General features: G+C 51.4%; 2 protein-coding genes across 2 annotated transcripts in view; one reads left to right on the top strand and one right to left on the bottom strand.

Annotated features, from left to right (window-relative positions):
• Positions 1–17: 17 nt before the first annotated feature.
• BBOF1 (basal body orientation factor 1) lies at positions 18–26,253 on the bottom strand. Its single transcript, XM_040333581.1, has 11 exons — positions 26,149–26,253; positions 23,746–23,995; positions 19,512–19,577; positions 17,720–17,863; positions 17,562–17,642; positions 14,288–14,358; positions 11,914–12,058; positions 10,803–11,296; positions 7,914–8,018; positions 7,776–7,835; positions 18–233 (listed from the first exon to the last, which is right to left on the bottom strand). Exons 1-11 carry the CDS (start codon positions 26,184–26,186, stop codon positions 116–118), a joined length of 1,572 nt encoding a protein of 523 aa, XP_040189515.1. The 5' UTR covers positions 26,187–26,253; the 3' UTR covers positions 18–115.
• Positions 26,208–27,679, top strand: part of ENTPD5 (ectonucleoside triphosphate diphosphohydrolase 5 (inactive)) — a 40,983-nt gene continuing 39,511 nt past the window's right edge. Inside the window, exon 1 of the mRNA XM_040333583.1 lies at positions 26,208–26,295. The gene's annotated coding sequence lies outside the window, so the exon portion shown is untranslated. The remainder of the gene's footprint in view (positions 26,296–27,679) is intronic.

Here is a 27,679-nt window from a genome sequence, read left to right as displayed (position 1 = left end):
AACACAGGGAACATGGCTCTTCTTATAGATTTATTACATCATGATTCCTTTTCACAATGTGGGAAACACTGATTCTCCGGAAGGAAGGGAGAGGATATGTACATGATGCTGATCCTCAGGCCACAGGGTGACATTTCGCCGCATAGATATCTGGCAAAAGCCCACTTGATGTAGATTGTTCTGGAACTTGCTGTGTTATGAAGATTGTATTGTCCGATATCTCTGCAGTTTCCCTGGAGATAAAACAAAGGTCATTACCTGTAAAGTCCCCTCTGGTGTATGGCTGGATGCCGTGTGTATTTGGAAGGTGGGCAACCAATTAAAATCTGGGAACCATAATGTGGTCCCTGTAGCTTTCTACTCCAGTAGAGCAGTTTACAGTTCTGTTGGTGAATATCCTGAGAATGATAACCCCAAATACAAAAAAAAGGATTTTTGTACTCACCATAAAATCCATTTCTCTGAGTTCATAGACGGACACAGCATCCTTTGACCTTAGGGTTATGCTTCTTCCTACCAGGAGATTTAGGCAGAATTCTACAGCACTTAAGGTGTTAAAAACTTTCCTTCATGCCGCTCCTCCCAGGGGGCGTGGCTCCCCCAGGCATAACCCCCACTCTGCTTCAGCAGCCTCAGTTCGTAACAAGCAGTACAAACAAAGGAGGGGTGGGTGCTGTGTCCGTCTATGAACTCAGAGAAATGGATTTTACGGTGAGTACAAAAATCCTTTTTTCTCTTTCGTTCATAGACGGACACAGCATCCTTTGACCTTAGGGACGTCCCCAAGCAGTGTCAAAAAAATTAGAGGGGTGGGAAAATAACACAGCAAAAACAGGTTACACCCCAAACAAAACCGGAGTTACTCAACGGAGGAACTCCAACCTTAAACTGCCGCCTGTAACACCCTGCGGCCGAAGGAGGCATCAGAAGATGCACTCACATCCACCTTATAAAACTTTGAAAAAGTGTGGAACGACGACCAGGTCGCTGCCTTCCACACCTGTAACACAGAGGCTTGGTGTCGGAAGCCCAGGAGGCCCCGATCGCCCTGGTCGAATGCGCCATGACCCGAAAGGGAGGCGCCCGCCCCTTCAGGGCGTAGGCCTGAAGCACAACCTGTCGGATCCACCTGGAAATGGTGGCCGACGAGACTGCCAGGCCCATACTGGGACCGGACACAGACACGAACAGCGAGTCCGACTTCCGGAACGGAGCTGTCGCCGACAAGTAAACTCGAAGGGCCCGAACCACATCCAGAGAATGTAAAGAGGCTTCCTTCGGGTTCTTCGGCTGAGGACATAATGATGGAACAACAATGTCCTCGTTAATGTGAAAAGGCCGAACGACCTTCGGAAGAAAAGAGGGCTGCGGGCGCAGCACCGCCTTATCCTGATGGATGACCAAGTAGGGGGCCTTGCAAGACAAGGCCGCCAGTTCAGACACTCGTCTGATAGAGGTAATAGCTACCAGAAAGATCACCTTCTGCGACAAAGTCAGCAAGGGGATCTCCCGAATGTCCTCAAAGGGGGCACGCTGAAGCGCCGAGAGGACCAAGTTCAAGTCCCAAGAAGGTAGCGGAGGGCGCACCGGGGGGGCCACATGCCGGACCCCCTGCACAAACGTGCGAACCAAAGAATTCGCTGCCAAGGGACGCTGAAAATAAACAGCCAGAGCAGAAATCTGACTCTTGATCGTGCTCAAGGCAAGAGCCTGGTCCACTCCCCGCTGTAGGAACAGCAGGATCCGGGACACCACGTAAGTACGGGGGTGCCACTTCATCTCCTCACACATAGAGATGTATGCTTTCCATGTACGATGTAAATTTTTCGAGAAGTGGACTTCCGTGCACGCAGCATGGTAGAGATTACCGGGCCCGACAGGCCCCGGTCCTTCAGTACCTGGTTTTCAACAGCCACGCCGTTAAAGCCAGTGACCGTAAAGCAGGATGGAAGATCGGGCCCTGAGACAGGAGATCTTCCCTCCGAGGCAGACGCCAGGGGGCGTCTGCCACCAGACGTACCAGGTCCGCGTACCAAGAGCGACGCGGCCAATCTGGGGCGATCAGGATCGTTGGAATACCTTCGGCTTCCACCCTGCGCAGCAGGCGGGGTAGGAGCCTTTAGAGGAGGGAAGGCGTAAATCAGGTGATATTGACCCCAGGGAGCCACTAACGCGTCTGACGCGTCTGCCCACGGGTCCCTTGCCCTGGCCACAAACCGTGGTACCTTCCGATTGAGACGGGACGCCAGAAGGTCCACGTCTGGAGTGCCCCATTTTTGGCACAGGATCTGAAACACCTCCGGGTGGAGAGACCACTCCCCTTGATCCAGAGTCATGCGACTTAGGAAGTCGGCTTACCAATTCAGAACTCCCGGAATGTATACCGCCGACAGGGCCGGAACGGACCTTTCGGCCCACCGAAGTATGTGAGCGACCTCCGTCGCCGCGGCCGAGCTCCTTGTGCCGCCCTGATGATTGACGTACGCCACGGCCGTGGCGTTGTCGGACTGGATCCTGACAGGACGGCCCTGTAGCTCCAGCGACCACCTGACAAGGCACAGCTTGATTGCTCGGAGCTCCAGGATATTGATCGGCAGGCGGGACTCCTCCCGAGTCCAGCGCCCCTGGGCTGACTGGGTGCCCCAGACGCCCCCCCCAGCCGAAGAGGCTGGCATCCGTCGTGACCACTGTCCAGCGGCACGGAAGAAAAGACTTCCCGGACCGAAGCACCGGAGACGTCAGCCACCATGCCAGGGAAGATTTGGCCAGATGGCTCAACCGAATCTGGCGATCCAGAGAAGATGGGACCCTGTCCCATCGTGACAGAATCTCCTTCTGTAGTACCCTGGTGTGGAATTGGGCATACAGAACCGCCTCGAAGGAGGCCACCATCAGACCCAGAACCCGCATGCAGAAGCGAAGAGATGACCACTTCTGGGTCAACAACTGTCTCACTGCAGATTGCAGGGTCAGCAGGTTTTTGCGATGGGAGGAACACTTTTGTCTCCCCCGAATCCAAAACCAGCCCCAGGTGTTCCAGCCTCTGGGACGGAACCAACACTGATTTTCTGAGATTCAGAAAACCAGCCGAACTCCTGCAGAGTCCGACACGTGATGGACACGTCCTCCTCTAACTCTGAGCCTGAAGAAGCTCTCAGGAGAAGGTCGTCCAGGTATCCCACGATAGCGATCCCTCGCTGCCGTAGCAAGGCCAGGATCGGGGCGAGCACCTTGGTGAACACCCGTGGTGCCGACGCCAGCCCGAACGGGAGGGCCACGAATTGATAGTGGTCCTCCCCGATCGCAAAGCGCAGATACCTTTGGTGGCTTGTGCCAACGGGAACATGCAGGTATGCGTCCATGATGTCTAAGGACGCCATGAAGTCCCCCTGGTGGAGGGACGCTATGATAGAACGGACCGACTCCACCCTGAATCGCTGCACCTTGACAAAGGAGTTGAGGGCCTTTAGGTCCAGGATAGGGCGAACCCCTCCCTTCTTGGGGACCACGAACAGATTGGAGTAGAACCCCCGAAACCGTTCCAGCGAGGGGACCGGCACAACCACCCCCCTGTCCAGAAGATCCTGGACAGCCCCGGACAGGGCTAGCCGACGATCCGGAGGAAGCTGGAGGTTGGATGGAAAAAATCTGTTTGGGGGACAAGAAAGGAACTCTATCTTGTACCCCGGGGCGACCACCTCGCAAACCCAACGGTCGGATAGAAGAGAATTCCACCGATCCACGAAGTCGTGAAGCCGTCCCCCCACCCGAGACCCGGGCGGGGGCAGACCCGGGCGGGGGCAGACCTTCATGCGGAAGCAGGCTTGTCCGCAGGCTTGTTCGGTTTTTTGAACCAGGGGCGCTTACGCCCGGCAGCAAGGGCTTTTGCACCTTGCGGACCTTTTCCAGCCGCACGAAAAAAACGCTTAGGGGGTAGTAAAAGTAGGACCTTGCTTGCGGCGAGGTTCCCTACCCTTCCCCGACTGAGGGAGCAAGGTGCTCTTACCTCCAGTGGCATCCTTAATGATGTCATCCAGGGATGCCCCCAAAAGCCGTCCGCCCTTAAAAGGCAAATCTATCAAGGCCTTTTTTGAGGACTGGTCAGCCGACCAGCACTTCAGCCATATAAGGCGGCGCAGAACCACTGCGTAGACAGAAGCCCTGGAAAGCAAAGGAATCTAATCCATATCCGCCTCGCAGAGAAACTTCTGACCCTGAATCAACTGTTCAGCCAGGTCCCTAGAGGACTCGGAAGCACCCTAGACCTCCAGATCCTGCAGCAGGAGCTTCGCCCTTTCAGTTAGCGCCTGAGCAACCAGGGCGCCGGCCAGAGCCGGCCTTACCGCCGAACCCACCACCGAGAACAGGGAGCGGGCCACGGCCTCCACTCTCCTATCAGCGGGGTCCTTGAAAGCAGGAGCCCCCTCCACAGGCAACGTAGTAGCCTTACTCAGTCTGGACACAGGAGGGTCCACCGACGGAGGAGTGACCCACTTTTTTTTTTTTTTTTTTTTTTTTTTAAAAGTCCTCCTCCAGGGGGTAACGGGTAGCAAAGCCTTTTAGGAATAGTAAAAGCCTTTTGCGGTGTATCCCATTCCTTATACAACAAATTGTCCAAATAAGGAACACAAGGGAATACCTTAGCGGTACGCGGTGGTTTGCGGAATCCAAAAGGGACTGACACCGCTGGTGTCTCCGCCACATCCTCTAAATGAAGAGTCTCACGCACCGCAGTAATAAGAGCTCCAACAAATTCCTTGTCAGCAGACTCCGCAGCAGAGTCATCCTCGCTGTCCATGTGGGTTAAGCCCGCATCCTCTGACATGACAGAACCAGAAGCATCAGATTCTGCGTCAGAGATATCCCCAGAAACAGCCTCCGGGGGGGGCGCTTTTTTACCCCCCAACCGAGCACTGGCTGCTCCAAACCTGGTGAGAAAAAGACTCCAGGACAGCCGACACCGACTCAACAGATGTGGCAGGGGAAGGGGCGCTTAAGGGTTAATTCCGGCATTGTGAGGAATGAGGGGCCTGATTCAGGCTCCATATTGCAGCTGCCGTGTCACCCCCACTGCCAATGGCAGGAAAAAAGTCCCCCACAGGTCACCTCCCGGCCGCTAGAGCACAGTATGGGGCCCCCTGAGACTCACCACCCTCTGGTACAGCGCGGTCTGTGAAGGCAAGTGTGTGCTGAGGAGAAGCTGCAGCGCTGCGTCTGTCCCCTCAGATGATTCGCGGTCTTTTTTCCCCGCCGAAACGGCCACTAGAGGCCGAACTAGTGCTGAAAACGGCGCCGGCCACAAGAAAATGGCCGCCGAATAATACAAGCGCGGCTCCGGCAAAATGGCCGCCGTTGCGCAGTTTTAAAAAGACAGTGTACCCAAAAATGACAGTACACCAAAACAGCACACAGCACACACAAAAATGCCCAGAATGTCCACCACAGTCCCCTGCAGTGACACAGAACAGCCCCAGCCATACCACGAGTGAAAAAAAAAAAATGAGCCCCAGAGAAAAAAACCCCCTGCACAGCCGTCACCCAAAGGGGGAAGGAGGGAGAGGAATAAGGGAGAGAGGAAAGCAGGGAAAAACCCTCAGTCGACCTCCCAAGGGAAAACATTCCAGCCAGACCACTTACCTGAGTAAGGGGCCACTACTTACCTGTCCTGCGACTACCCGGCTGGAGGTATCCCAGACAGAACCAACGTCCGCGAACGGCATGGCTGTCGGCCAGACACACTGTGACAAGGCCATAGAGACCGGTCATATGTGTGCCCTAGAACCGAAGTTCCCCGGCCGCCCCTGGAGCAATGGGGCCTGTCGTGGACGTCCCAAAGCGGAGCTGAGGGCCGGCACACGCTCGAAGGCCGAACCTGGGGGGACTACAAGGGTCGAGGACCCAGCCTGTCACCCAGTCGGCTGTTGATAGAAGAATCGCAGGATTCAAAATAAAATAAAAAAGCGAGGAAAAACTCGCAAAAAGCAAAAAAATTTGCAAGAAAAAACTCCAGAGTCCAGGACTCCAGAGAGAGCCTGACTCTCCTGACGGTTAGGCAGAAACAAAACTGAGGCTGCTGAAGCAGAGTGGGGGTTATGCCTGGGGGAGCCACGCCCCCTGGGAGGAGCGGCATGAAGGAAAGTTTTTAACACCTTAAGTGCTGTAGAATTCTGCCTAAATCTCCTGGTAGGAAGAAGCATAACCCTAAGGTCAAAGGATGCTGTGTCCGTCTATGAACGAAAGAGAAAAAAAGAAGCACCAAGAAGAACTAGATGGTGATCTACGAAACATTCCAAGCTGTGCCCAGTATGCCAGCATAGATAATAAAAGAGCTAATTCCATTCCTGCCTTTACTTTTTACTGTTATCTGCAGGGCCGTCTTTAATGTTGATTAGACCCTGGGCAAAAAAAAAATCTTGGGATTACCCCCCCCCCCCCATGCAATTTTGCTTTCCACCTGCTCTGAGACATACAATAAATATCGGCTAGATTTAAAATAAGTGTACTGTATCAGATCAGGCAGTGATTGTGATTGGTTGCTAGAGGTTACAGCACACATTACGGCTCACTGATTAGTTGGTAGAGGTTACAGCACATGATTTCCTCTTGTTGCTGGAGATTACTGTACAGTAATACTTGGTCTTTGGTTGCTAGAGGTTAAAGCACATCATCTCTTCACTGCAGAGGGGCATGATATACATATGAATGCTGCCGGTCTCAGCTATTTACATATGAATGCTCCCATTATTCACATATGAATGACGGTTATTTACATGTAAACACAGGAGGCCAGATTCTCGTCCAGCAGCGTAATTTTGTGCGGGCGTAACGTATCCGCTTTACGTTACGCCTCCGCAACTTAGATGGGCAAGTGCTGTATTCTCAAAGCACTTGCTCCGTAAGTTGCGGCGGCGTAGCGTAAATCGGCCGGCGTAAGCCCGCCTAATTCAAATTTGGATCGGGGGGGGCGTGTTTTATGTAAATGTACTGTGACCCGGCGTGATTGACGTTTTTCCCGAACGGCGCATGCGCCGTCCATGGAATTTCCCAGTGTGCATTGCTCCAAAGTACGCCACAAGGACATCATTGGTTTCGACGTGAACGTAAATTACGTCCAGCCCCATTCACAGACGACTTACGCAAACGACGTAAAATTTTCAAATTTCGACGCGGGAACGACGGCCATACTTAACATTGTTACGCCGCACTTATTCCACCATATAGCAGGGGCAACTATACGCCGGGAAAAGCGTAACGTAAACGGCGTAACTTTACTGCGCCGGGCATACGTTCGGGAATGTGCGTATCTAGCTAATTTGCATACTCGACGCGGAATTCGACGGAAGCGCCACCTAGCGGCCAGCATAAAAATGCAGTTACGATACGACGGCGTAAGAGACGTATTAAGAGACTTATGCCTGTCGGATCTAACAGATATCTATGCGTAACTGATTCTAAGAATCAGGCGCATAGATACGACGGCGCAACGCAGAGATACGCCGTCGTATCTCCACTAAGAATCCGGGCCAGGGTCTACAGGTGAATCATCTGTACACAATAGGGCAGAGCTGGGTAGCATTAGTAGCAGCACTTCACACTGAGATATCCGCATACAGCACAGGACTAAAACTTCAAGGGAATTTAAACTGGGATAGTTGGCAAGTATGAGGCAGCTGCTTTGGGCCCCACAACAATGACAGGGCCCAGGGCAGCTTCCCCTTTTTCCCTGCCTTAAAGACAGCCCTGGTTATCTGGGTATAGTGGCCATCACATCTTACCTGGGTTGAGGATCTCTAGTTCCAGAAAACATTACAGCTTTTACACCGGTCCCCTTTTTCCTGGTATGAAAAGGAAAAAGTTAGCATAATTCCAAGAAAGCAAGCAATAGATAGCCCGTGTCAACCCCAATCACGTACCTGGGAACCGAGGCATTCATTTTTGCAAACAAAAGTCTCAGGACCTTCTCCTTCTGCTCCCAGGTTAGATCTGCAATGTCCACTTTTCCGCTCTCTATGTGAGACCTAAATGTGCAGACAGCAAAAGGGTGAGCATGTTGGTAACACAAGTCAGATGAGTTTATGCACAGTAGGAAAGGGCAATTGTTTTAATTCCTAGTGATAATAGGTGACGGGGTGTGTAATGATCATAGCAGGAGGAGATAGGTGTTGTGGGACCATAATGGAGAATGGGTAAATTTGGACCATACTAGTAGTAGAGGCAGGAAGTGGGATAATAACAAGGCACAGGTTTATTAGGACTATAGCAGTAGGAGGGGGGTGTAGTGGGACCATAATGGAGGATGGGTATATTGCAATCACAACCGCAAAAATAGGGATGTAGTGGGACCATAATGGAGGATGGGTGTATTAGGATCATGGCAGTAGGAGGGGGGGTTTAGTGGGACCATAATGGAGGACGGGTGTATTAGGATCATGGCAGTAGGAGAGGGGTGTAGTGGGGCCACCACAATGAAGGATGGGTGTATTCGGATCATAGCAGTACGGGAGGGGTGTAGTTGGAGCAAAATCGGTGACAGAATTATTTGGATCATAGGGGCAAGAAGGAGGGTGGGTGTATTTAAGCCATTCATTGTAGGAGAGGCTTGTAGTGAGGTCATAATAAAGGAATGGGTATATCGGGATCATAGTTGTAGTAGAAGGGTGTAGTGGTACCATCATAAGGGACATGTGTATATACAATGATCAGGGTGGTAGGATAGGGGTGTAGTGGGATCATAACAGGGAACAGGTATATTAGGAACAGAGCAGTAGGAGGGGGGTGTAGTTGGAACATTGTTTATATACAGGATTTATATAGTACCGACAGTTTGTACAGCGCTTTACAATGTTGGGCAAACAGTACAGTTACATAACAATTCAATACAGGAGGAATCGGAGGGCCCTGCTCGTTAGAGCTTACAATCTAAAAAGGATTGTCTAGTGACACAAAAGACGATAGCTGTGGGGGATGAGCTGATGGAAAAAATAAAAGGAAGGTTGTTAGGTGGAGGCAGGATGGGCTTCTCTGAAGAGAAAGGTAATTCCTGAAAACCTAAACGTGGATGGAGTAGGAGATAGCTGGATAGATTGGGGTAGGGAATTTCAAAGCCCGGGAGAGGCTCGGTAGAAGTCCTGGAGGCGAGCATGGGAGGAGGTGACAAGAGAACTAGAGAGCAGGAAGTCTTGGAAAGAAGGAAGAGAATGAGTAGGTTGGTATTTTGAGACTAGGCTAGTAATGTAGCTGGGGGCAGAGTTGTGGATGGCTTTGTAAGTTGTTAGTATTTTAAATTTCATTCTTTGGGTGAGTGGCAGCCAATGGAGGGATTGGCAGAGAGCAGTAGCGGACACTAAGCAGTTTGTAAAGTGAATGAGTCTGGTAGCAGCATTTATGATGGACTGAAGGGGGAATAGCCTATTTAAAGGTAGGCCGGTGGGGAGGGAGTTGCAGTAGTGAAGGCGAGAGATAACCAGGGAGTGAATTTGGAGTTTTGTGGTGTAGTTAGTTGGTTAGAGGCGGCAAGCCTTGAAAAGTGATTGGATGCGGAGCCGAATGGAGAGTTCAGAGTCCAGGATTACACCTAGCACCCTGGCATGTGGGGACGGGTTGATAGTTGTCCCATTGAATTTGACAGAGAAGTCAGGGGAAGGGGCACATGAGGGAGGAAGTATTATGAGCTCAGTATTGGACAGGTTGAGTTTGAGGAAGTTGTGTGACATCCAGATTAATATGTCAGTATTATTTATTTATTTATTTATAAATTAGTGAATCGTGACAAAACTTATGGGGTGAGTTGAGGAGTAGAGAGAGATTTGGGTGTCTTTGGCGTAGAAATAATATTTAAAGGCATGGGAGGCTATCGGCTGACCCAGGGAGATGTAGATTGAGAATAAGAGAGATTCAAGAACAGAACCTTGGGGGACCACGACGGAGAGAAGGAAGTAGAATTGTGACACTGAAGGTGTGGTGGTATGAGTAGCATGAGAGCCAACCAAGAGCACAGTCATGGATACCAAAGGAGTAATGTTTTTTGAGGATGAGGGGGTGGTCAACTTTTTCAAAGGCAGACAAAAGGTCCAGAAGTAGGAGTACAGAATAGTGTCCATTCGTTTTTGCTGTTAGTTAGTCGTTTATGAGTTTTAGGAGTTTCTATGGAGTGTTGAGGGCGAAATCCAGACTGATGAAGATCAAGAAGGTTATTCTTATTGAAGTGGTCACTCAGTCCGTTGTAGACCAGGCGTAGGTTGTTAGGATTGGAGGGGTAAGTATGTGGGCTGACTAGTGCATGTTTTAGAGTTGTGCAAGATGCCAGAAGAGAGTCAGAGGCTGACCGCAGTATTTGAGCGGGAACTGGGGTAACCATAATGGGCGACGGGTTTATTGGGGTCTAAGTGGTAAGAAGGAGGATGGGTGTGTTGGGCCCTTCGTTGTAGGGGAGGTGTGTAATGAGACCATTATAGAGGGATGGGTATATTGGAACCATAACTGTAGAAGAGTGTAGTGGCATAGTAATAAGGGACATTATGTATAATGATCATGGTGGTAAGAGAGGGGTGTAGTGGAACCAAAACAGAGGACAAGTATATTAGGATCACAGAGGTAAGAAAGGGGGGTGTAGTAGGATCATAATGTATGGACAGGGATATATAGGAAAGAGGAAAAGGTGTAACCAGGTTATACTGAGGCAACGACAGAACGTGAAAGAGGGTGTAGTATGGTGTGGTCATATTCTGGCACATGAGTGTGATAAGATGAGTTGGATGGACAGCTGGGATATGCAATGATTATTTTTTTTTATATCTTGTTACCATTTCTCGGCCTCCTTGACATCTTGGCTGACATCATTGGTACTATGTTCCTTGTTATGGAAGGTTCTGATCTTAGGATATTGCTCTGTTCCCGCAGCTGCCTGCATCATACGACTGTTGTAGGCTACCTGTGCCATCTTCTGATAATAGTTTCTGTTGGACTTGATTTCCTGTTTTACCTGCTCCAGAGCTTCCAAAAAGAAATGCTCGACCTCTGTCCTCTCCTGTAGGATATTGTGAGCAAGCTTTTTAACGCGGTTCATTTCCCGATCCTTGCTCTCCAAGAGCCTTTGAAGCTTCTGCAGCTCTGCACTTCCTGCCTGGTTTGCTCCTTGTATCTGAAGATGTTTCTTTTGCATGCCATCCTCGATTTCCATCCTCATCTCCTCTACAGAACACCCCATGGTCTGCACAGTCCTCTGTAACTCCTGGATCTGTGTGTTTTTATGAGAAACTTGCAGAACTTTTTCTTGAACCAACTTTTCACTGGTTTCCTGGGCCAAGATGAAAGAAATGGGGACACCGTGTCATTTATGCTACTTTATGTCTCATATTAGTCTTCATTTACCACTATGGATGATCTATTACAGAACTATCTTATTTAAAGGGGTTGTAAAGGTAATTTTTTCCCCCCCTAAATGGCTTCCTTTAACCTTGGCGCAGTCCTCCTTCACTTACCTCATCCTTCCATTTTGCTTTTAAATGTCCTTATTTCTTCTGAGAAATCCTCACTTCCTGTTCTTCTGTCTGTAACTCCACACCGTAATGCAAGGCTTTCTCCCTGGTGTGGAGAAAGCCTCTTGAGGGGATGAGCAGGAGTGTCAGGATGCCCACTAACACACAGCTCCTTTCTCTATCTGCAAAGTAGAGAGTGTCCTGACTTGTCTGCTCGCCCCCTCCCCCTCAAGAGGCTTTCTCCACACCAGGGAGAAAGCCTCGCAAAATAAACCGACCATTAAAATGTATAGACTGATCATTTCTTTGTCAGTGGACAAAACATTAAACATTACTTTTTTCACTGGAAATATATATTATAATCCTTCATAGTAATATAATATATATATTACTATGAAGGAGGCAGGGGCCTGTTGTATTCAAAATGTGAAAGAACCTTCTCCTGCAGAAGACGCTCCTTCTCCTCCTTTAGTTGTGTGTTGGCTTTCTTTAAATTTCGTGCCTCATCCAGATGATAGGAAATGGCCTCTTTCAGACGTACATTCTCCTTAAAGACAGATCTTCCTGCATCATCCAGCTGCCTGTGAGAGAAGAACAAGGCGTTGAGTTCAGGGTTCTGTTGCCAGTAAAATTTTGTATGAAATGATTCCTACCGAGGACCAAATACAGAATCCGGCACTGCACATTTCTGTCAAACGATGACAGTACACTAAGGACCAACACTGTACACTGAGACCTAACATCATATACACCAAGACTCAACTCCAACCACATTGAAAATCAACACTGAGACCCAGCACCATATGCTAAGACCCAACCACACTCTGGAAAGTAACACTGTGCACAGAGACCCCCACACCATACCCAACCCTGGCAATGACTGTACACCGAGAACCAACAATGTACACTGAAACCCAACATCGACTATACCAAAACCCAACACTGTACATCGAGACCCAACATGATACACCAAGACTCAGCATTAGCTCTTCCCCCCGACCCAACAGCACAATACAAACCAACAGAACTTACTGTACACTCGGACCCAATGCTGTACATGGAAACCAAAGGGAGGAGCTGCACTTGTAAGGTTGTTTACCTTTATGCAGAGAATTTGATTAAAGCGGGAGTTCACCCGAAAAAAAAATGTTAACCTTAGATTGATGCTCATTTTGTCAAGGGGAGTCGGTAGTTTTTTTTAAAATCGAAGCCGTACTTACCGTTTTAGAGAGCGATCTTCTCCGCCGCTTCGGGTATGGTCTTAGGGACTGGGCGTTCCTATTTGATTGACAGGCTTCCGATGGTCGCATACATCGCGTCACGAGTAGCCTTAAGAAGCCGGACGTCGGTGCTGCTCTATACGGCGCCTGCGCACCGACGTTCGGCTACTTTCGGAAAATCGTGACGTGATAGATGCGACCGTCGGAAGCCTGTCAATCAAATAGGAACGCCCAGTCCCGCAGCCCATACCCGGAAGCGGCAAAGAAGATCGCTCTCTAAAACAGTAAGTACGGCTTCGATTTTAAAAAAACTACCCGATTCCCCTTGACAAAATGAGCATCAATCTAAGGTTAAAAATTTACTTTTCGGGTGAACCTCCACTTTAAGGTAAAAAAAAATTAAGTGGACCTAAAGTAATTTTTTTTCAACTTCCCCTCTATTAAATCTTCTGCCCTTGTTGTTTTAACTTTGGATAGTAAAAAATTTTGGCCCGGATTCACAGAGAGCGGGCGCACATTACGCCGCCGTAGAGCAAATAATATACACTACGCCGACGCAGGAATTCACAAATCTATTGCTCCCAAAACTGCGCTGGGTTTCTCAGGCGTAAGCCGGCGTAGGTGGAAGTGGGCTTGAGTCATGCAAATGAGGCGTGACCCCATGCAAATGATGGGCTGAGTGTCAGACAGATACTTATAACGAACTGAGCATGCGCCGTCCCGTGGACGCATCCCCGTGCACATGCTCAGAATCACGTCGGAACAACTGCCTAAGATACGTCGGATCACTGCCTACGGCGTGAACGTAACCTACACCCAGCCAGATACACGTCCAACCTAAACTACGTAAAATACGCCGGCTTGTGTTCCCTGGTGCAGCCCTTTGCATGGATGCTGCTGAGTTACACCTCCTTTATGGGGCATAACTTTATGCCGGACGTATGACTTTACACGCACTGCGTCGGGCGCATGTACGTTCGTGAATCGCCGTATCTCCCTCATTTGCATATTTGAATAGAAAATCGATGGGAGCGCCACATGCATCCAGCGTAAATATGCGCCCACTCTACGCCGGCGTAGGCAAGTTACGTCGGTGGGATGAAGCCTGTTTTTAGGCGTATCTTAGTTTGTGGGTCCGGCGCACAGATACGACGGCGCATATTTGCACTTAAGCGGCGTATCTGGAGATACGTCGGCGCAAGTGCTTTGTGAATCCAGGCCTTTATTTCTGCAAGTAAATACACCAAACATTGACTGTGCACCAAAAATCAACACTGAGGCCCATCTGTAAACTGTGCAGACCCAACTGACTGGATCTACGTAGACAAACTTCATGTACACACAGACATAACCGTATACCAAGGATCAACACTGACTGTAGATTAAGGTTGGAAAAACTGGAGAAGGCATGAACTGTACACGCAGAGCAAGACGCAGCAGGCAGAATTTATGAAGGACAGACATGGTAGTTACAGTAGAACTCTTGGGAAAAGGAGCTTTAGACCAGTCAGTGCCAGGCAGGAAGAGCAGATCTGTAGAGAACAGATGATTGTAGAAAGAAGGCTCAGACAATCAGGATTTTATTCTTACATGATGGCCTCATTATGAGCTTTTTCTGCCAGCATCACAATTTTCTTCTCTGCCTCTTTCTCCAGACGTTGCTGAGAAAAACATTGAACCGTTAGGTCAGTAAATGTCAGATATTGCGGCACTGGTTGATGTAGAGGCCTTGCAGGAGACGGACATTGTTGTAGGAGAAGGGACATCCAGGCTCAACCTAACTTGACCAGGGATGCCAAAAACTTTGTATAGAAATGTATGTTATGGATAAAGTACACGGTACACTTTGATTAATTTTGTGCTCAGAAAATCTTTTCCTTATTCTAAATTGGATGTGGCCATCATCAATGCTCTGTATAACAGAAAACTGACAAACTTTATCTTGCAGAAGATAGTAAATGATCCCTCCCGAAATACGCAACTCCAAAGCTGTGAAGAAGATCGTATATCCTTGTGATATCTGCCCTGGAAGCAGTCAGAACTAGCAAACCCTAGACACCTTCTGCCCTAGACTGCAAACACCAAACTGACTCAGCTGGTGCCGGTGTCTTGTCGAGCTGGTTCCTCTATCGGATAGGTTCCTGCCTTCGACTGCGCAGGCGTGGCCAGGAGCGGGGCATGCGCAGTAGGAGGCCACGGAAATCTCAGAGACTCAACAGCTGATTGTCAGCTTAGACGAGCTCGCTCCCGATGCCTGCTTATACACGGCGCTCTATAGTATACGCCGCTGTACACAGCATGGGGCGGATGTGATATTAAGCAGTGCTTTTTTGATTGGCTATCCACGCCCCCCCCCCCCCCCCCAGCCCCAGGACTTCATCTAGACTGACCCACTTTGACAGGTCTCTCCCATGGCGGCCGGACAACTCCCGCCCCCCACGGCCACCCAAGCCCCCTCTCCCCCTTCACTAGCCGTTCTACTTTAATAGAGTAGAACGTCTGGTACTGGTACTCTTATAGGCAGTACCAGTGAGGAAGCTAGACATTATTTCACCCCGGGGCAAAGAATCAGTTCGGTGCCCCCCCTTACGGGACAATATTAGGCAGAAGTGAGGAACTCACAGGCCATAGCTGTTGAGTCAGCTGTCTGTTCCATCCCCTGTGCTCCTCTGTCATCCCCCCTGCCCTTCTGGTCCTCCCCCTGCTTCTCTGTTCCCCCCAGGTGAGCGCTGCGGGGAGGGAGAGGAGGTGAGCGCTGCGGGAAGGGAGAGACAGAGGAGCGGAGGGAGCGGCAGTCCGCTGTCACTGAAGCCGGCCCACTGAGCCATCGGCCCACCGAGAAACTCCCTGTAGTCCCAATGGCCAGTCCATCCCTGTCCATGCCGCTCTATACAGCAAGGGGCGGATGTGAGACGTCTATTTTATTGAGACAACCATCCCCCAAAAAAGGACTGCTCAATATCACATCCGCCCCTTGCTGAAAAGAGCGGCGTGGATAACCAATCAAAAAAGCAATGGTCAATATCACATTTGCCCCTTGCTGTGTAAAGCGGCGTGTACTATACAGTGTATAATCATCCATCAGGAGCGAACGCGTCTGTAGCTGATGAACAGCTGTTCCCACTCAGAGTTTTCTGTCGGCTCGGATTGCGCCTGCGCACTCCAGAGGGAACCATATCGATAGGAGGAACCAGCTCGGCAGAACACCGGGAAGAAACCTTGCCATGCCATGTAGGTTGGGATCTCGTAATCTGAAACAAGATAACACTCGGAAAATACTCATCCACTCTTCATGTGTTCTGGGTGATCATCTCACCTCTAGTCAAGTCATCTACTTTTATTTGCACATATACAACAAAGGATCACATGAAAAATCCAACCAGACAGACTTCCAGTCAGGCAGGTCTGCTGATATTTACATAGTTAGATACTGCTAAGTGATACACTGTACTGTGTGATTACTTATGGTGTACACTGCACTATATTGCCAAAACAACCAGAAGAAACCAAGAAGAAAATACAGTGTGTGTGTGTATATGTATATATATATATATATATATATATATATATATATATATATATATATATATATTTATATATATATGTATATTGAAGTTTGGCTTTATTATTTTAAAGAAATCATACTTATCCAGGTTGATGCTGCATCTGTTTCCAGTCACTTCTAAGACTGAGAACTGAGCGATCAAACACCGCTGATCGCTTGGTTCTCAGTGCTCCTTGAGCACAAAGCTGGTGACTGTCATTCACCGACTCTCTGCACTGCCCCGCAAGGTCACTGGAGTGGGTCGGGAATGGCTGGGTCAGGCTCTCGGCGGCTCGCCGAGACAGGTGTCGGTCCAGGCGTCAGGCGACCATATGGTAGTCATCTTTTCCCAGCCTTGACGGGCTCTGTAACGTCGGCCCACAGCGGGCTTCAGCACGCTGTCTGCTGAAAACGGGTCACAGGAGTGCAGAACAAACTGCACTCCTGTGATCCACAGGAGAAGTACAACCAAATTAGCTTTGGCTGTACTTCTCCTTTAATTGTTGTACAGCAGACTATTTAATAGAGGATTGGTAGGACACTTGTGATTGATCCTGATGTATGATGCATTGTACTGTGTGATGATTGAATAACAGTCCTTCCTTGGATGTGGCATTTTCCTGCCCTCCATACCACGATGCTCTGTGTGACTTGCACACAATATTGTACAGATCTGGACACCAGACATAGATGGATCTTCTGTCATCAAAAAATCCAGATCCCCCAGAGTAGTACAGTGTTACTATGGTCACAGTATGTACAAAAATGTAAATAATAAAAAAAATATATATATATATATATATATATATATATATATATATATATATATATATATATATTATTTATTTATTTACATTTTCTTAAATTGTATGTGTGTGTGTGTATATATATATATATATAAAAAAATTAAGAAAATGTAAATAAATAAAAAATATATATATAAAAAATATATATATATATATACTGTATATATAAAAATATATATATATATATATTTTTCTATTTTTTTACGTACTGTCATCAGTCAGTGTCCCTGCTCACCGTCGGCCCCCTTATATGATGATGCTGTACTGCACTGGTGACAGTACTGTATGTAAAACAAAATACATTTTACAAAAAGAAAATTATAAAAAATTACAACTTCAAAAAATGCACTGTGCCTCTTACTAAATATCTCAGAGTGTCTATTTTCCAAAAAGGGTCATTTGGGAGGTGTGAGGTATTTGTACCGTCCTGGCATATTTGGGCTTCAAGAAAACAAATGATGAGATACATCATTACCCCAAATGACCCGTAAGGCCACCATTGCACTGTTCTCACCTTGTCTTGGAAGAAGCGTCTCTCTATAGCCGCCAGCGACTCTTTATGCTCCTGGTTAGCTCGGCGCAGGCTCCCTTTAATCTGTGTAGAAAGAGCATTCTAGGTGAGTGAATATCAGTAGAAAACATGGCAGTAAGGTACAAGGAACGTGGTATCACCTCATCCAGCTCTTTCTCCATTTCCCCTTTACGTCTGCGAAATTCCTTCATCATCCTGAACTCTGCCTGAATTATCTGCATTTCCTGAGTCTTCTGGGAGCATTTCTCTTCCAAGCTGGCAATCTGCTTCTTGTATGCCTCTATCTGTGAAAAGACTTCACACTTTCAGGGTGGTGGCAAATAGGGAGAAAGAGTACTGACAAACAGATAATCGGAGAAGAAAAGCGAGGTGGACAGATTGCATGCTTCGGGCAGAAAAAAAGCTACATGAGGTCTGTGCAACCAGTGGTGGGACAAGGTCATCCAGCGCACAGGGAAAAGATGTGTGGGTAATTTATTCTCGGTATATCCACATATCCACGGTTCAGATGGGAGAATCTGTCCACAGGACAACTATTAGTTGTGCTCTCCACAAATCTGGTCTTTATGGAAAAGTGACAAGAAGAAAGACATTGGTGAAAGAAAGCCATAAGAAGTCCTGTTTGCAGTTTGTGAGAAGCCATGTGGGGGACACAGCAAACATGTGGAAGAAGGTGCTCTGGTCAGATGAGACCAAAATTGAACGTTTTGGCCTAAAAGCAAAATAATATGTGTGGAGGAAAACTAACACTGCACATCACCCTGAACACTAGGGTTGTCCCGATACCACTTTTTTAGGACTGAGTACGAGTACCGATACTTTTTTTCAAGTAGTCGCCGATACCGAATACCGATACTTTTTTTCAAGTAGTCGCCGATACCGAATACCGATACTTTTTTTTAAATGTGTCCCCAAATGCAACGATGTCCCCCCACATATGCAGCCATTGTCTCCCCCCATGCAGCCATTGTCTCCCCCCATGCAGCCATTGTCACCCCCCATCCAGCCATTGTCTCCCCCCATCCAGCCATTGTCTCCCCCCATCCAGCCATTGTCTCCCCCCATCCAGCCATTGTCTCCCCCCATCCAGCCATTGTCACCCCCCATGCAGCCATTGTCACCCCCCATGCAGCCATTGTCACCCCCCATGCAGCCATTGTCACCCCCCATGCAGCCATTGTCACCCCCCCTGCAGCCATTGTCTCCCCCCATCCAGAGTCTCCCCCCATGCAGCCATTGTCACCCCCCATCCAGCCATTGTCACCCCCCATCCAGCCATGTCTCCCCCCATGCAGCCATTGTCTCCCCCCATTCAGCGTCTCCCCCCATGCAGCCATTGTCTCCCCCCCCATCCAGCGTCTCCCCCCCATGTATCCAGCGTCTCCCCCCATCCAGCGTCTCCCCCCCCATGTATCCAGCGTCTCCCCCCATCCAGATGGGGCACAGTAGCGGCAATTGATGGGCACACTGGCAGCATTTGATGGGGCACAGTAATGACAATTGATGGGCACACTGGCAGCATTTGATGGGGCACAGTAGTGGCAATTAATGGGCACACTGGCAGCAATTGATGCGCACACTGGCAGCAATTGATGGGTCACAGTAGCAGCAATTGATGGGCACATTAGCGGCAATTGATGGGCACAGTGGCAGCAATTGATGGCACAGTGGTTGCATTTGATGGCACAGTGGCTGCCCTTGATGGGCACATTGTCTGCAATCTTTTTTATTTATTGTTTCAGTTTTTTTGTGCCCCCCCCCCCCCATACATTTTGAGCACCAGTCACCACTTATCGATACTGGAATTGTATTGTTTTTCTGGTGTGCAAAATAAAACTTTAAATGAAAAAATAAAATGCTGTTGCATATGAGAGACAGAAGGTGGAAAGTTGCCGTTAGGAATATCACTGCAGAGGAAGGACAGTCACTCACCAGCTGTTGTCTCTCTTCATCTGCTTGTTTCCTCTCTGCTGACAGTTGTCGCTGTAATTCTTCAATCTTATGGGAGGAAACAGAGAGAATCCATATTAAGGGGACATGGTGCACTCTATACAGGTTTAGGCTTCTACTTGTAGTGAGTGCCATAGACTGTTACCTTGTTAAAAAAAAAAATCATTTTAAAATAGAAATGAAAAACAAAGCATTTGTGTATACATAGGGGTAGATTCAGAAAGATGCGCGCATCTTTCTGCGGGCATACGTATCTCCGATACTTTACGCCGCTGTAACTTTGGGCACAAGTTCTGTATTCAGAAAGAACTTGCGCCCTTAGTTACGGCGGCGTAACGTATGTGTGGCGGCGTAAGCCCGCCTAATTCAAATGGGGATGTTGGGGGCGTGTTTTATTTAAATTTTACTTGACCCCGCGTTTTTCATGTTTTTTTTGAACGGCGCATGCGCCGTCCGTAAAATATCCCAGTGTGCATTGCTCCAAATTACGCCGCAAGGACGTATTGGATTCGACGTGAATGTAAATGACGTACAGCCATATTCGCGAACGACTTACGCAAACGACGTAAAAATTTCAAAACTCGGCACGGGAACGACGGCCATACTTAAAGGGGAGGTTCACCCTAAAAACGACTTTCCCTTATTACACTGGCCCCCCCACATTACAATACGATTATGCCTATTACTTTTTTTTTGATGCTGTACATACCTTCGTACAGCTATTCACCCGTGGCTTCCGGGTTGCGAGTCCCGCGGGAGTGGGCGTTCCTAACATGGTGGTGATTGACATTTTGACAAAAAACGAGCTCCCCCCCCGTCGCGTAAGCCGCGTCACGATTGGCGAAAGGAGCCGAACGGCGAGTTGGCGCTATACTGCGCATCGCCGTTCGGCTCCTTTCGCCAATCGTGGCGCGGCTTACGCGACGGGGGGGAGCTCGTTTTTTGTCAAAATGTCAATCACCACCATGTTAGGAACGCCCACTCCCGCGGGACTCGCAACCCGGAAGCCACGGGTGAATAGCTGTACGAAGGTATGTACAGCATCAAAAAAAAAGTAATAGGCATAATCGTATTGTAATGTGGGGGGGAAAGTCGTTTTTAGGGTGAACCTCCCCTTTAACATTAGCTACACCTCATATAGCAGGGGTAACTATACACCGAACAAAGCCTAACGTAAACGTCGTAAAAAAATGCGCCGGCCGGACGTACGTTTCTGAATCGGCGTATCTAGCTCATTTGCATATTCCTCGCGTAAATCTATGGAAGCGCCACCTAGCGGCCAGCGTAAATATGCCGCCTAAGATACGACGGTGTAAAATCCCCCCTCCACCAAATGATTTGGACCAGAGCACAAAGCAAGGTCCATAAAGACATGGATGAGCGAGTTTGGGGTGGAGGAACTTGTCCTGACCTCAACCCGATAGAACACGTTTGGGATGAATTAGAGGGGAGACTTCAAGCCAGGCCTTCCCGTCCAACATCAGTGCCTGACCTCATAAATGCACTTTTGGAAAAATGTCAAACATTCTCATAGACCAGTGTTTCTCAACTCCAGTCATCAAGGTCCCCCAACAGGTCATATTTTCTGGATTTTTCTCAGATGAAACGGCTGTGGTAATTACTAAGGCAGTGAAACTCATCATGTGCAAAATAATGCAAAGCCTGAAAACATGACCTGTTGGGGTGCCTTGAGGACTGGAGGTGAGAAACACTGCCTTAGACACACTCCTAAACCTTGTGGACAGCCTTCCCAGAAGAGTTATTATTATTATACAGGATTTATATAGCGCCAACAGTTTGCGTAGCGCTTTACATCAGGGAATGAAGCTGTTATATCTGTAAAGGGTGGGCCAACTCAATATTGAACCCTATGGACTAAGAATGGGATGCCGTTAAAGTTAATGGGTTAGATTCAGAAAGAATTTACGCCGGCGTATCAATTCAAATCTGCGCCGGCGTATCTTCTTTCTGTATTCAGAAAGCAAGATACGCCGAAATTAGGCTAAGATCCCACTGGCGTAAGTCTCTTACACCGTTGTATCTTAGGGTGCATTATCACGCTGGCCGCTAGGTGGCGCTGCCGTAGATTTCAGCGTAGAATATGCAAAGGAGCTGGATACGCCGATTCAGAAAGGTACGTGCGCCCGGTGGATTTTTTTTACGTATTTTGCGTAAGGCTTTTTCCGGCGTAAGGTTACTCCTGCTATATGAGGCATAGCCAATGTTAAGTATGGACGTCGTTCCCGCGTCGAATTTTGAAAATTTTACGTCGTTTGCGTAAGTCGTTCGCGAATAGGGCTGTGCGTAAATTACGTTCACGTCGAAAGCATTGACTATTTGCGACGTGATTAGGAGCATGCGCACTGGGATATATTCACGGCCGGCGCATGCGCCGTTCGTGAGAAACGTCATTTACGTGGGGTCATGTTTTATTTACATAAAACACGCCCACCTGTTGACAATTTGAATTCGGCGCTCTTACGCCGGCAGATTTACGCTACGCCGCCGCAACTTACAGAGCAAGTGCTTTGTGAATACTGCACTTGTCCGTCTAAGTTGCAGAGGCGTAGCGTAAATAGGATACGGTTTAAGGCAGAGGGAGGAGAAGAAGAGGGGGACCAGCGGGGATTAGGTCAGAGGTTTGAGGCAGAGGGAGGAGAAGAAGAGGGGGACCAGTGGGGATGAGGTCAGAGGTTTAAGGCAGAGGGAGGAGAAGAAGAGGGGGACCAGCGGGGATGAGGTCAGAGGTTTGAGGCAGAGGGAGGAGAAGAAGAAGGGGACCAGCGGGGATGAGGTCAGAGGTTTGAGGCAGAGGGAGGAGAAGAAGAGGGGGACCAGCGGGGATTAGGTCAGAGGTTTGAGGCAGAGGGAGGAGAAGAAGAGGGGGACCAGCGGGGATGAGGTCAGAGGTTTGAGGCAGAGGGAGGAGAAGAAGAGGGGGACCAGCGGGGATGAGGTCAGAGGTTTGAGGCAGAGGGAGGAGAAGAAGAGGGGGACCAGCGGGGATGAGGTCAGAGGTTTGAGGCAGAGGGAGGAGAAGAAGAGGGGGACCAGCGGGGATGAGGTCAGAGGTTTGAGGAAGAGGGAGGAGAAGAAGAGGGGGACCAGCGGGGATGAGGTCAGAGGTTTGAGGCAGAGGGAGGAGAAGAAGAGGGGGACCAGCGGGGATGAGGTCAGAGGTTTATGGCAGAGGGAGGAGAAGAAGAGAGGGACCAGCGGGGATGAGGTCAGAGGTTTGAGGCAGAGGGAGGAGAAGAAGAGGGGGACCAGCGGGGAAGAGGTCAGAGGTTTGAGGCAGAGGGAGGAGAAGAAGAGGGGGACCAGCGGGGATGAGGTCAGAGGTTTGAGGCAGAGGGAGGAGAAGAAGAGGGGGACCAGCGGGGATGAGGTCAGAGGTTTGAGGCAGAGGGAGGAGAAGAAGAGGGGGACCAGCGGGGATGAGGTCAGAGGTTTGAGGCAGAGGGAGGAGAAGAAGAGGGGGACCAGCGGGGATGAGGTCAGAGGTTTGAGGCAGAGGGAGGAGAAGAAGAGGGGGACCAGCGGGGATGAGGTCAGAGGTTTGAGGCAGAGGGAGGAGAAGAAGAGGGGGACCAGCGGGGATGAGGTCAGAGGTTTGAGGCAGAGGGAGGAGAAGAAGAGGGGGACCAGCGGGGATGAGGTCAGAGGTTTGAGGCAGAGGGAGGAGAAGAAGAGGGGGACCAGCGGGGATGAGGTCAGAGGTTTGAGGCAGAGGGAGGAGAAGAAGAGGGGGACCAGCGGGGATGAGGTCAGAGGTTTGAGGCAGAGGGAGGAGAAGAAGAGGGGGACCAGCGGGGATGAGGTCAGAGGTTTGAGGCAGAGGGAGGAGAAGAAGAGGGGGACCAGCGGGGATGAGGTCAGAGGTTTGAGGCAGAGGGAGGAGAAGAAGAGGGGGACCAGCGGGGATGAGGTCAGAGGTTTGAGGCAGAGGGAGGAGAAGAAGAGGGGGACCAGCGGGGATGAGGTCAGAGGTTTGAGGCAGAGGGAGGAGAAGAAGAGGGGGACCAGCGGGGATGAGGTCAGAGGTTTGAGGCAGAGGGAGGAGAAGAAGAGGGGGACCAGCGGGGATGAGGTCAGAGGTTTGAGGCAGAGGGGGACCAGCGGGGATGAGGTCAGAGGTATAAGGTAGAGGGAGGAGCAGAGGAGGGGGCCCACGGAGGGGGAACATCTGGTGAGCTATATATGGTAGAGGTGGTACCATTTCATCCTTCTTCAGGTCCTGTTTCTTCAGGAAACCAATGACTTCCAGCATATCCTTCTCCATCTGGTACTGGTTCTTACTCAGCTCTTCATTATTGTGTGCCAAGGTTCGGGCGGCGTCGCGGTACTGTGTTCGAGACAGTTCCGCCATTTTAAGTCTGGCCTCCCAGATGGCCGCATTGGCCTTTGCCTTTTCTGCTTCTGACTCTTTATCGGCTCTGGGCTCATGTTTGCCCACCTTCTTCTTCCTGTGGGTAGAATGAAATTATAATGAGGTCCATACGGGAAAGACGACTACAGTCATGGGAAGAAGGCTCCCACCAGTGACGTCGCGCGCGATGGGGGGGAGGGGCTCCCACCAGTGACGTCGCGCGCGATGGAGGGGGGTGGGGGCTCCCACCAGTGACGTTGCACGCAATGGAGGGGGGGGGGGGGCTCCCACCAGTGACGTCACGCGCGATGGGGGGGCTCCCACCAGTGACGTCACGCGCGATGGGGGGGGGGGCTCCCACCAGTGACGTCACGCGCGATGATGGGGGGGCTCCCACCAGTGACGTCACGCGCGATGATGGGGGGGCTCCCACCAGTGACGTCACGCGCGATGATGGGGGGGCTCCCACCAGTGACGTCACGCGCGATGATGGGGGGGCTCCCACCCGTGACGTCACGCGCGATGATGGGGGGGGGGGCTCCCACCAGTGACGTCACGCGCGATGATGGGGGGGGGGGGGCTCCCACCAGTGACGTCACGTGCGATGATGGGGGGGGCTCCCACCAGTGACGTCACGCGCGATGATGGGGGGGCTTCCACCAGTGACGTCACGCGCGATGATTGGGGGGGGGGGGGGGGGGGGGGGGGGCTTCCACCAGTGACGTCACGCGCGATGATTGGGGGGGGGGGCTTCCACCAGTGACGTCACGCGCGATGATGGGGGGGCTTCCACCAGTGACGTCACGCGCGATGATGGGGGGGGGGGCTTCCACCAGTGACGTCACGCGCGATGGTGGGGGCTTCCACCAGTGACGTTGCGCGCGATGGTGGGGGGGGGGGCTTCCACCAGTGACGTCGCGCATAATGGTGAGGGGAGGTGGGGGCCTTCCACCAGTGACGTCGCGCACGATGGCGGGGGCTTCCACCAGTGACGTTGCGCGCGATATGGGGCGGGGGCTTACACCAGTGACGTCGCGCGCGATATGGGGCGGGGGCTTACACCAGTGACGTTGCGCGCGATATGGGGCGGGGGCTTACACCAGTGACGTCGCGCGCGATATGGGGCGGGGGCTTCCACCAGTGACGTCGCGCGCGATATGGGGTGGGTGCTTCCACCAGTGACGTCGCGCGCGATATGGGGCAGGGGCTTACACCAGTGACGTCGCGTGCGGTGGTGGGGGGGGGTCCCACCAGTGACGTCACGCGCGAATGGGGGGGGGGGGCTCCCACCAGTGACGTTGCGCGCGAATGGGGGGGGGGGCTCCCACCAGTGACGTTGCGCGCGAATGGGGGGGGGGCTCCCACCAGTGACGTCACGCGCGATGGGGGGGGGGGGGGCTCCCACCAGTGACGTCACGCGCGATGGGGGGGGGGCTCCCACCAGTGACGTCACGCGCGATATGGGGGGGGGGGGGGGCTCCCACCAGTGACGTCACGCGCGATATGGGGGGGGGGGGCTCCCACCAGTGACGTCACGCGCGATATGGGGGGGGGGGGGCTCCCACCAGTGACGTCACGCGCGATATGGGGGGGGGGGGGGCTCCCACCAGTGACGTCACGCGCGATATGGGGGGGCTCCAACCAGTGACGTCACGCGCGATATGGGGGGGGCTCCCACCAGTGACGTCACGCGCGATATGGGGGGGCTCCCACCAGTGACGTCACGCGCGATATGGGGGGGCTCCAACCAGTGACGTCACGCGCGATATGGGGGGGGGGCTCCCACCAGTGACGTCACGCGCGATATGGGGGGGGGGGGGCTCCAACCAGTGACGTCACGCGCGATATGGGGGGGGGGCTCCCACCAGTGACGTCACGCGCGATATGGGGGGGGGGGCTCCCCAAATGAGGGCCCTTGTTATAGCGATTCTGTCCAGTGGCGTCACACGCAATGGGAGATTCTGCATGTGGGCTCCCACATGTGATGTCACACTTGATGGGGGGCTGCCACAAACAATGGGGGGCGCACACGATGGAGGCTCCCACAGTGATGTCATACGATGGGGGCTTCCACCAGTGATGTCACACAATTGAGGCTCCCACCAGTGATGTCACACAATTGAGGCTCCCCACCAGTGATGTCACACAGGATTGGGGCTCCCTCCAGTGACATTATATGACGGGCTCTCTCTGTATAGAGAACCTGACTGCATACTCCGCACTCTCCGTCTCCAGACCCGCTGGACTCACCTCTTGCTCTTACTCCGCTTCGCTCCCTTTCCCACCATCTCTGCTCTGTTACTGCGTCTCCATGGCGACAGCTCCGAGTCTTCTCCCGCCCCCTGCGAGTCACATGACCGGAAGTGTTGCAGAAAGCCGGTTCCCGTTATAAATGAGGTGAGCAAAGCTGGAGGACACTGAGCCCTGTATGATGATGAAGGGGGGAGGGACACTGACCCCTGTATGATGGAGGAGGGGACACTGACCCCTGTATGATGGAGGAGGGGACACTGACCCCTGTATGATGGAGGAGGGGACACTGACCCCTGTATGATGGAGGAGGGGGGGGGGGGACACTGACCCCTGTATGATGATGGAGGGGGGGGACACTGACCCTAGTGATGATGGAGGGGGGACACTGACCCCTGTATGATGGAGGAGGGGGGGGGGGACACTGACCCCTGTATGATGATGGAGGGGGGGGACACTGACCCTAGTGATGATGGAGGGGGGGACACTGACCCCTGTATGATGGAGGAGGGGGGGGACACTGACCCCTGTATAATGGAGGGGGGGGGACACTGAGCCCTGTATAATGGAAGAGGAGGGCGGGGGACACTGACCCCTGTATGATGGAGGGGGGGACACACTGACCCTAGTGATGATGGAGGGGGGGGGGGGACACTGACCCCTGTATAATGGAGGAAGAGGGGGGACAGGACACTGACCCCTGTATGATGGAGGGGGGGACACTGACCCCTGTATGATGGAGGAGGGGGGGACACTGACCCCTGTATGATGGAGGAGGGGGGGGACACTGACCCCTGTATAATGGAGGAGGGGGGGGACACTGACCCCTGTATAATGGAGGAGGAGGGGGGGCACTGACCCCTGTATAATGGAGGGGGGGGGGGACACTGAGCCCTGTATAATGGAGGGGGGGGGGGACACTGAGCCCTGTATAATGGAGGGGGGGGGGACACTGAGCCCTGTATGATAGAGGAGTGGACACACTGACCCTAGTGATGATGGAGGGGGGGGGGGGACACTGACCCCTGTATAATGGAAGAGGAGGGCGGGGGACACTGACCCCTGTATGATGGAGGGGGGGACACACTGACCCTAGTGATGATGGAGGGGGGGGGACACTGACCCCTGTATAATGGAGGGGGGGGGACACTGACCCCTGTATAATGGAGGAAGAGGGGGGACAGGACACTGACCCCTGTATGATGGAGGGGGGGGACACTGACCCCTGTATGATGGAGGATGGGGGGGACACTGACCCCTGTATGATGGAGGGGAAGGGGACACTGACCCCTGTATAATGGAGGGGAAGGGGACACTGACCCCTGTATGATGGAGGGGAAGGGGACACTGACCCCTGTATAATGGAGGGGAAGGGGACACTGACCCCTGTATGATGGAGGAGGGGGGGGGACACTGACCCCTGTATGATGGAGGAGGGGGGGGGGACACTGACCCCTGTATGATGATGGAGGGGGGGGACACTGACCCTAGTGATGATGGAGGGGGGGACACTGACCCCTGTATGATGGAG

This window comes from Rana temporaria, chromosome 13 (genome assembly GCF_905171775.1).
Source record: "Rana temporaria chromosome 13, aRanTem1.1, whole genome shotgun sequence".
Lineage (NCBI taxonomy): Eukaryota > Metazoa > Chordata > Amphibia > Anura > Ranidae > Rana > Rana temporaria.
Note: the sequence above shows the minus strand (reverse complement) of the source record. Positions and strands in the feature narration are given on the sequence as shown.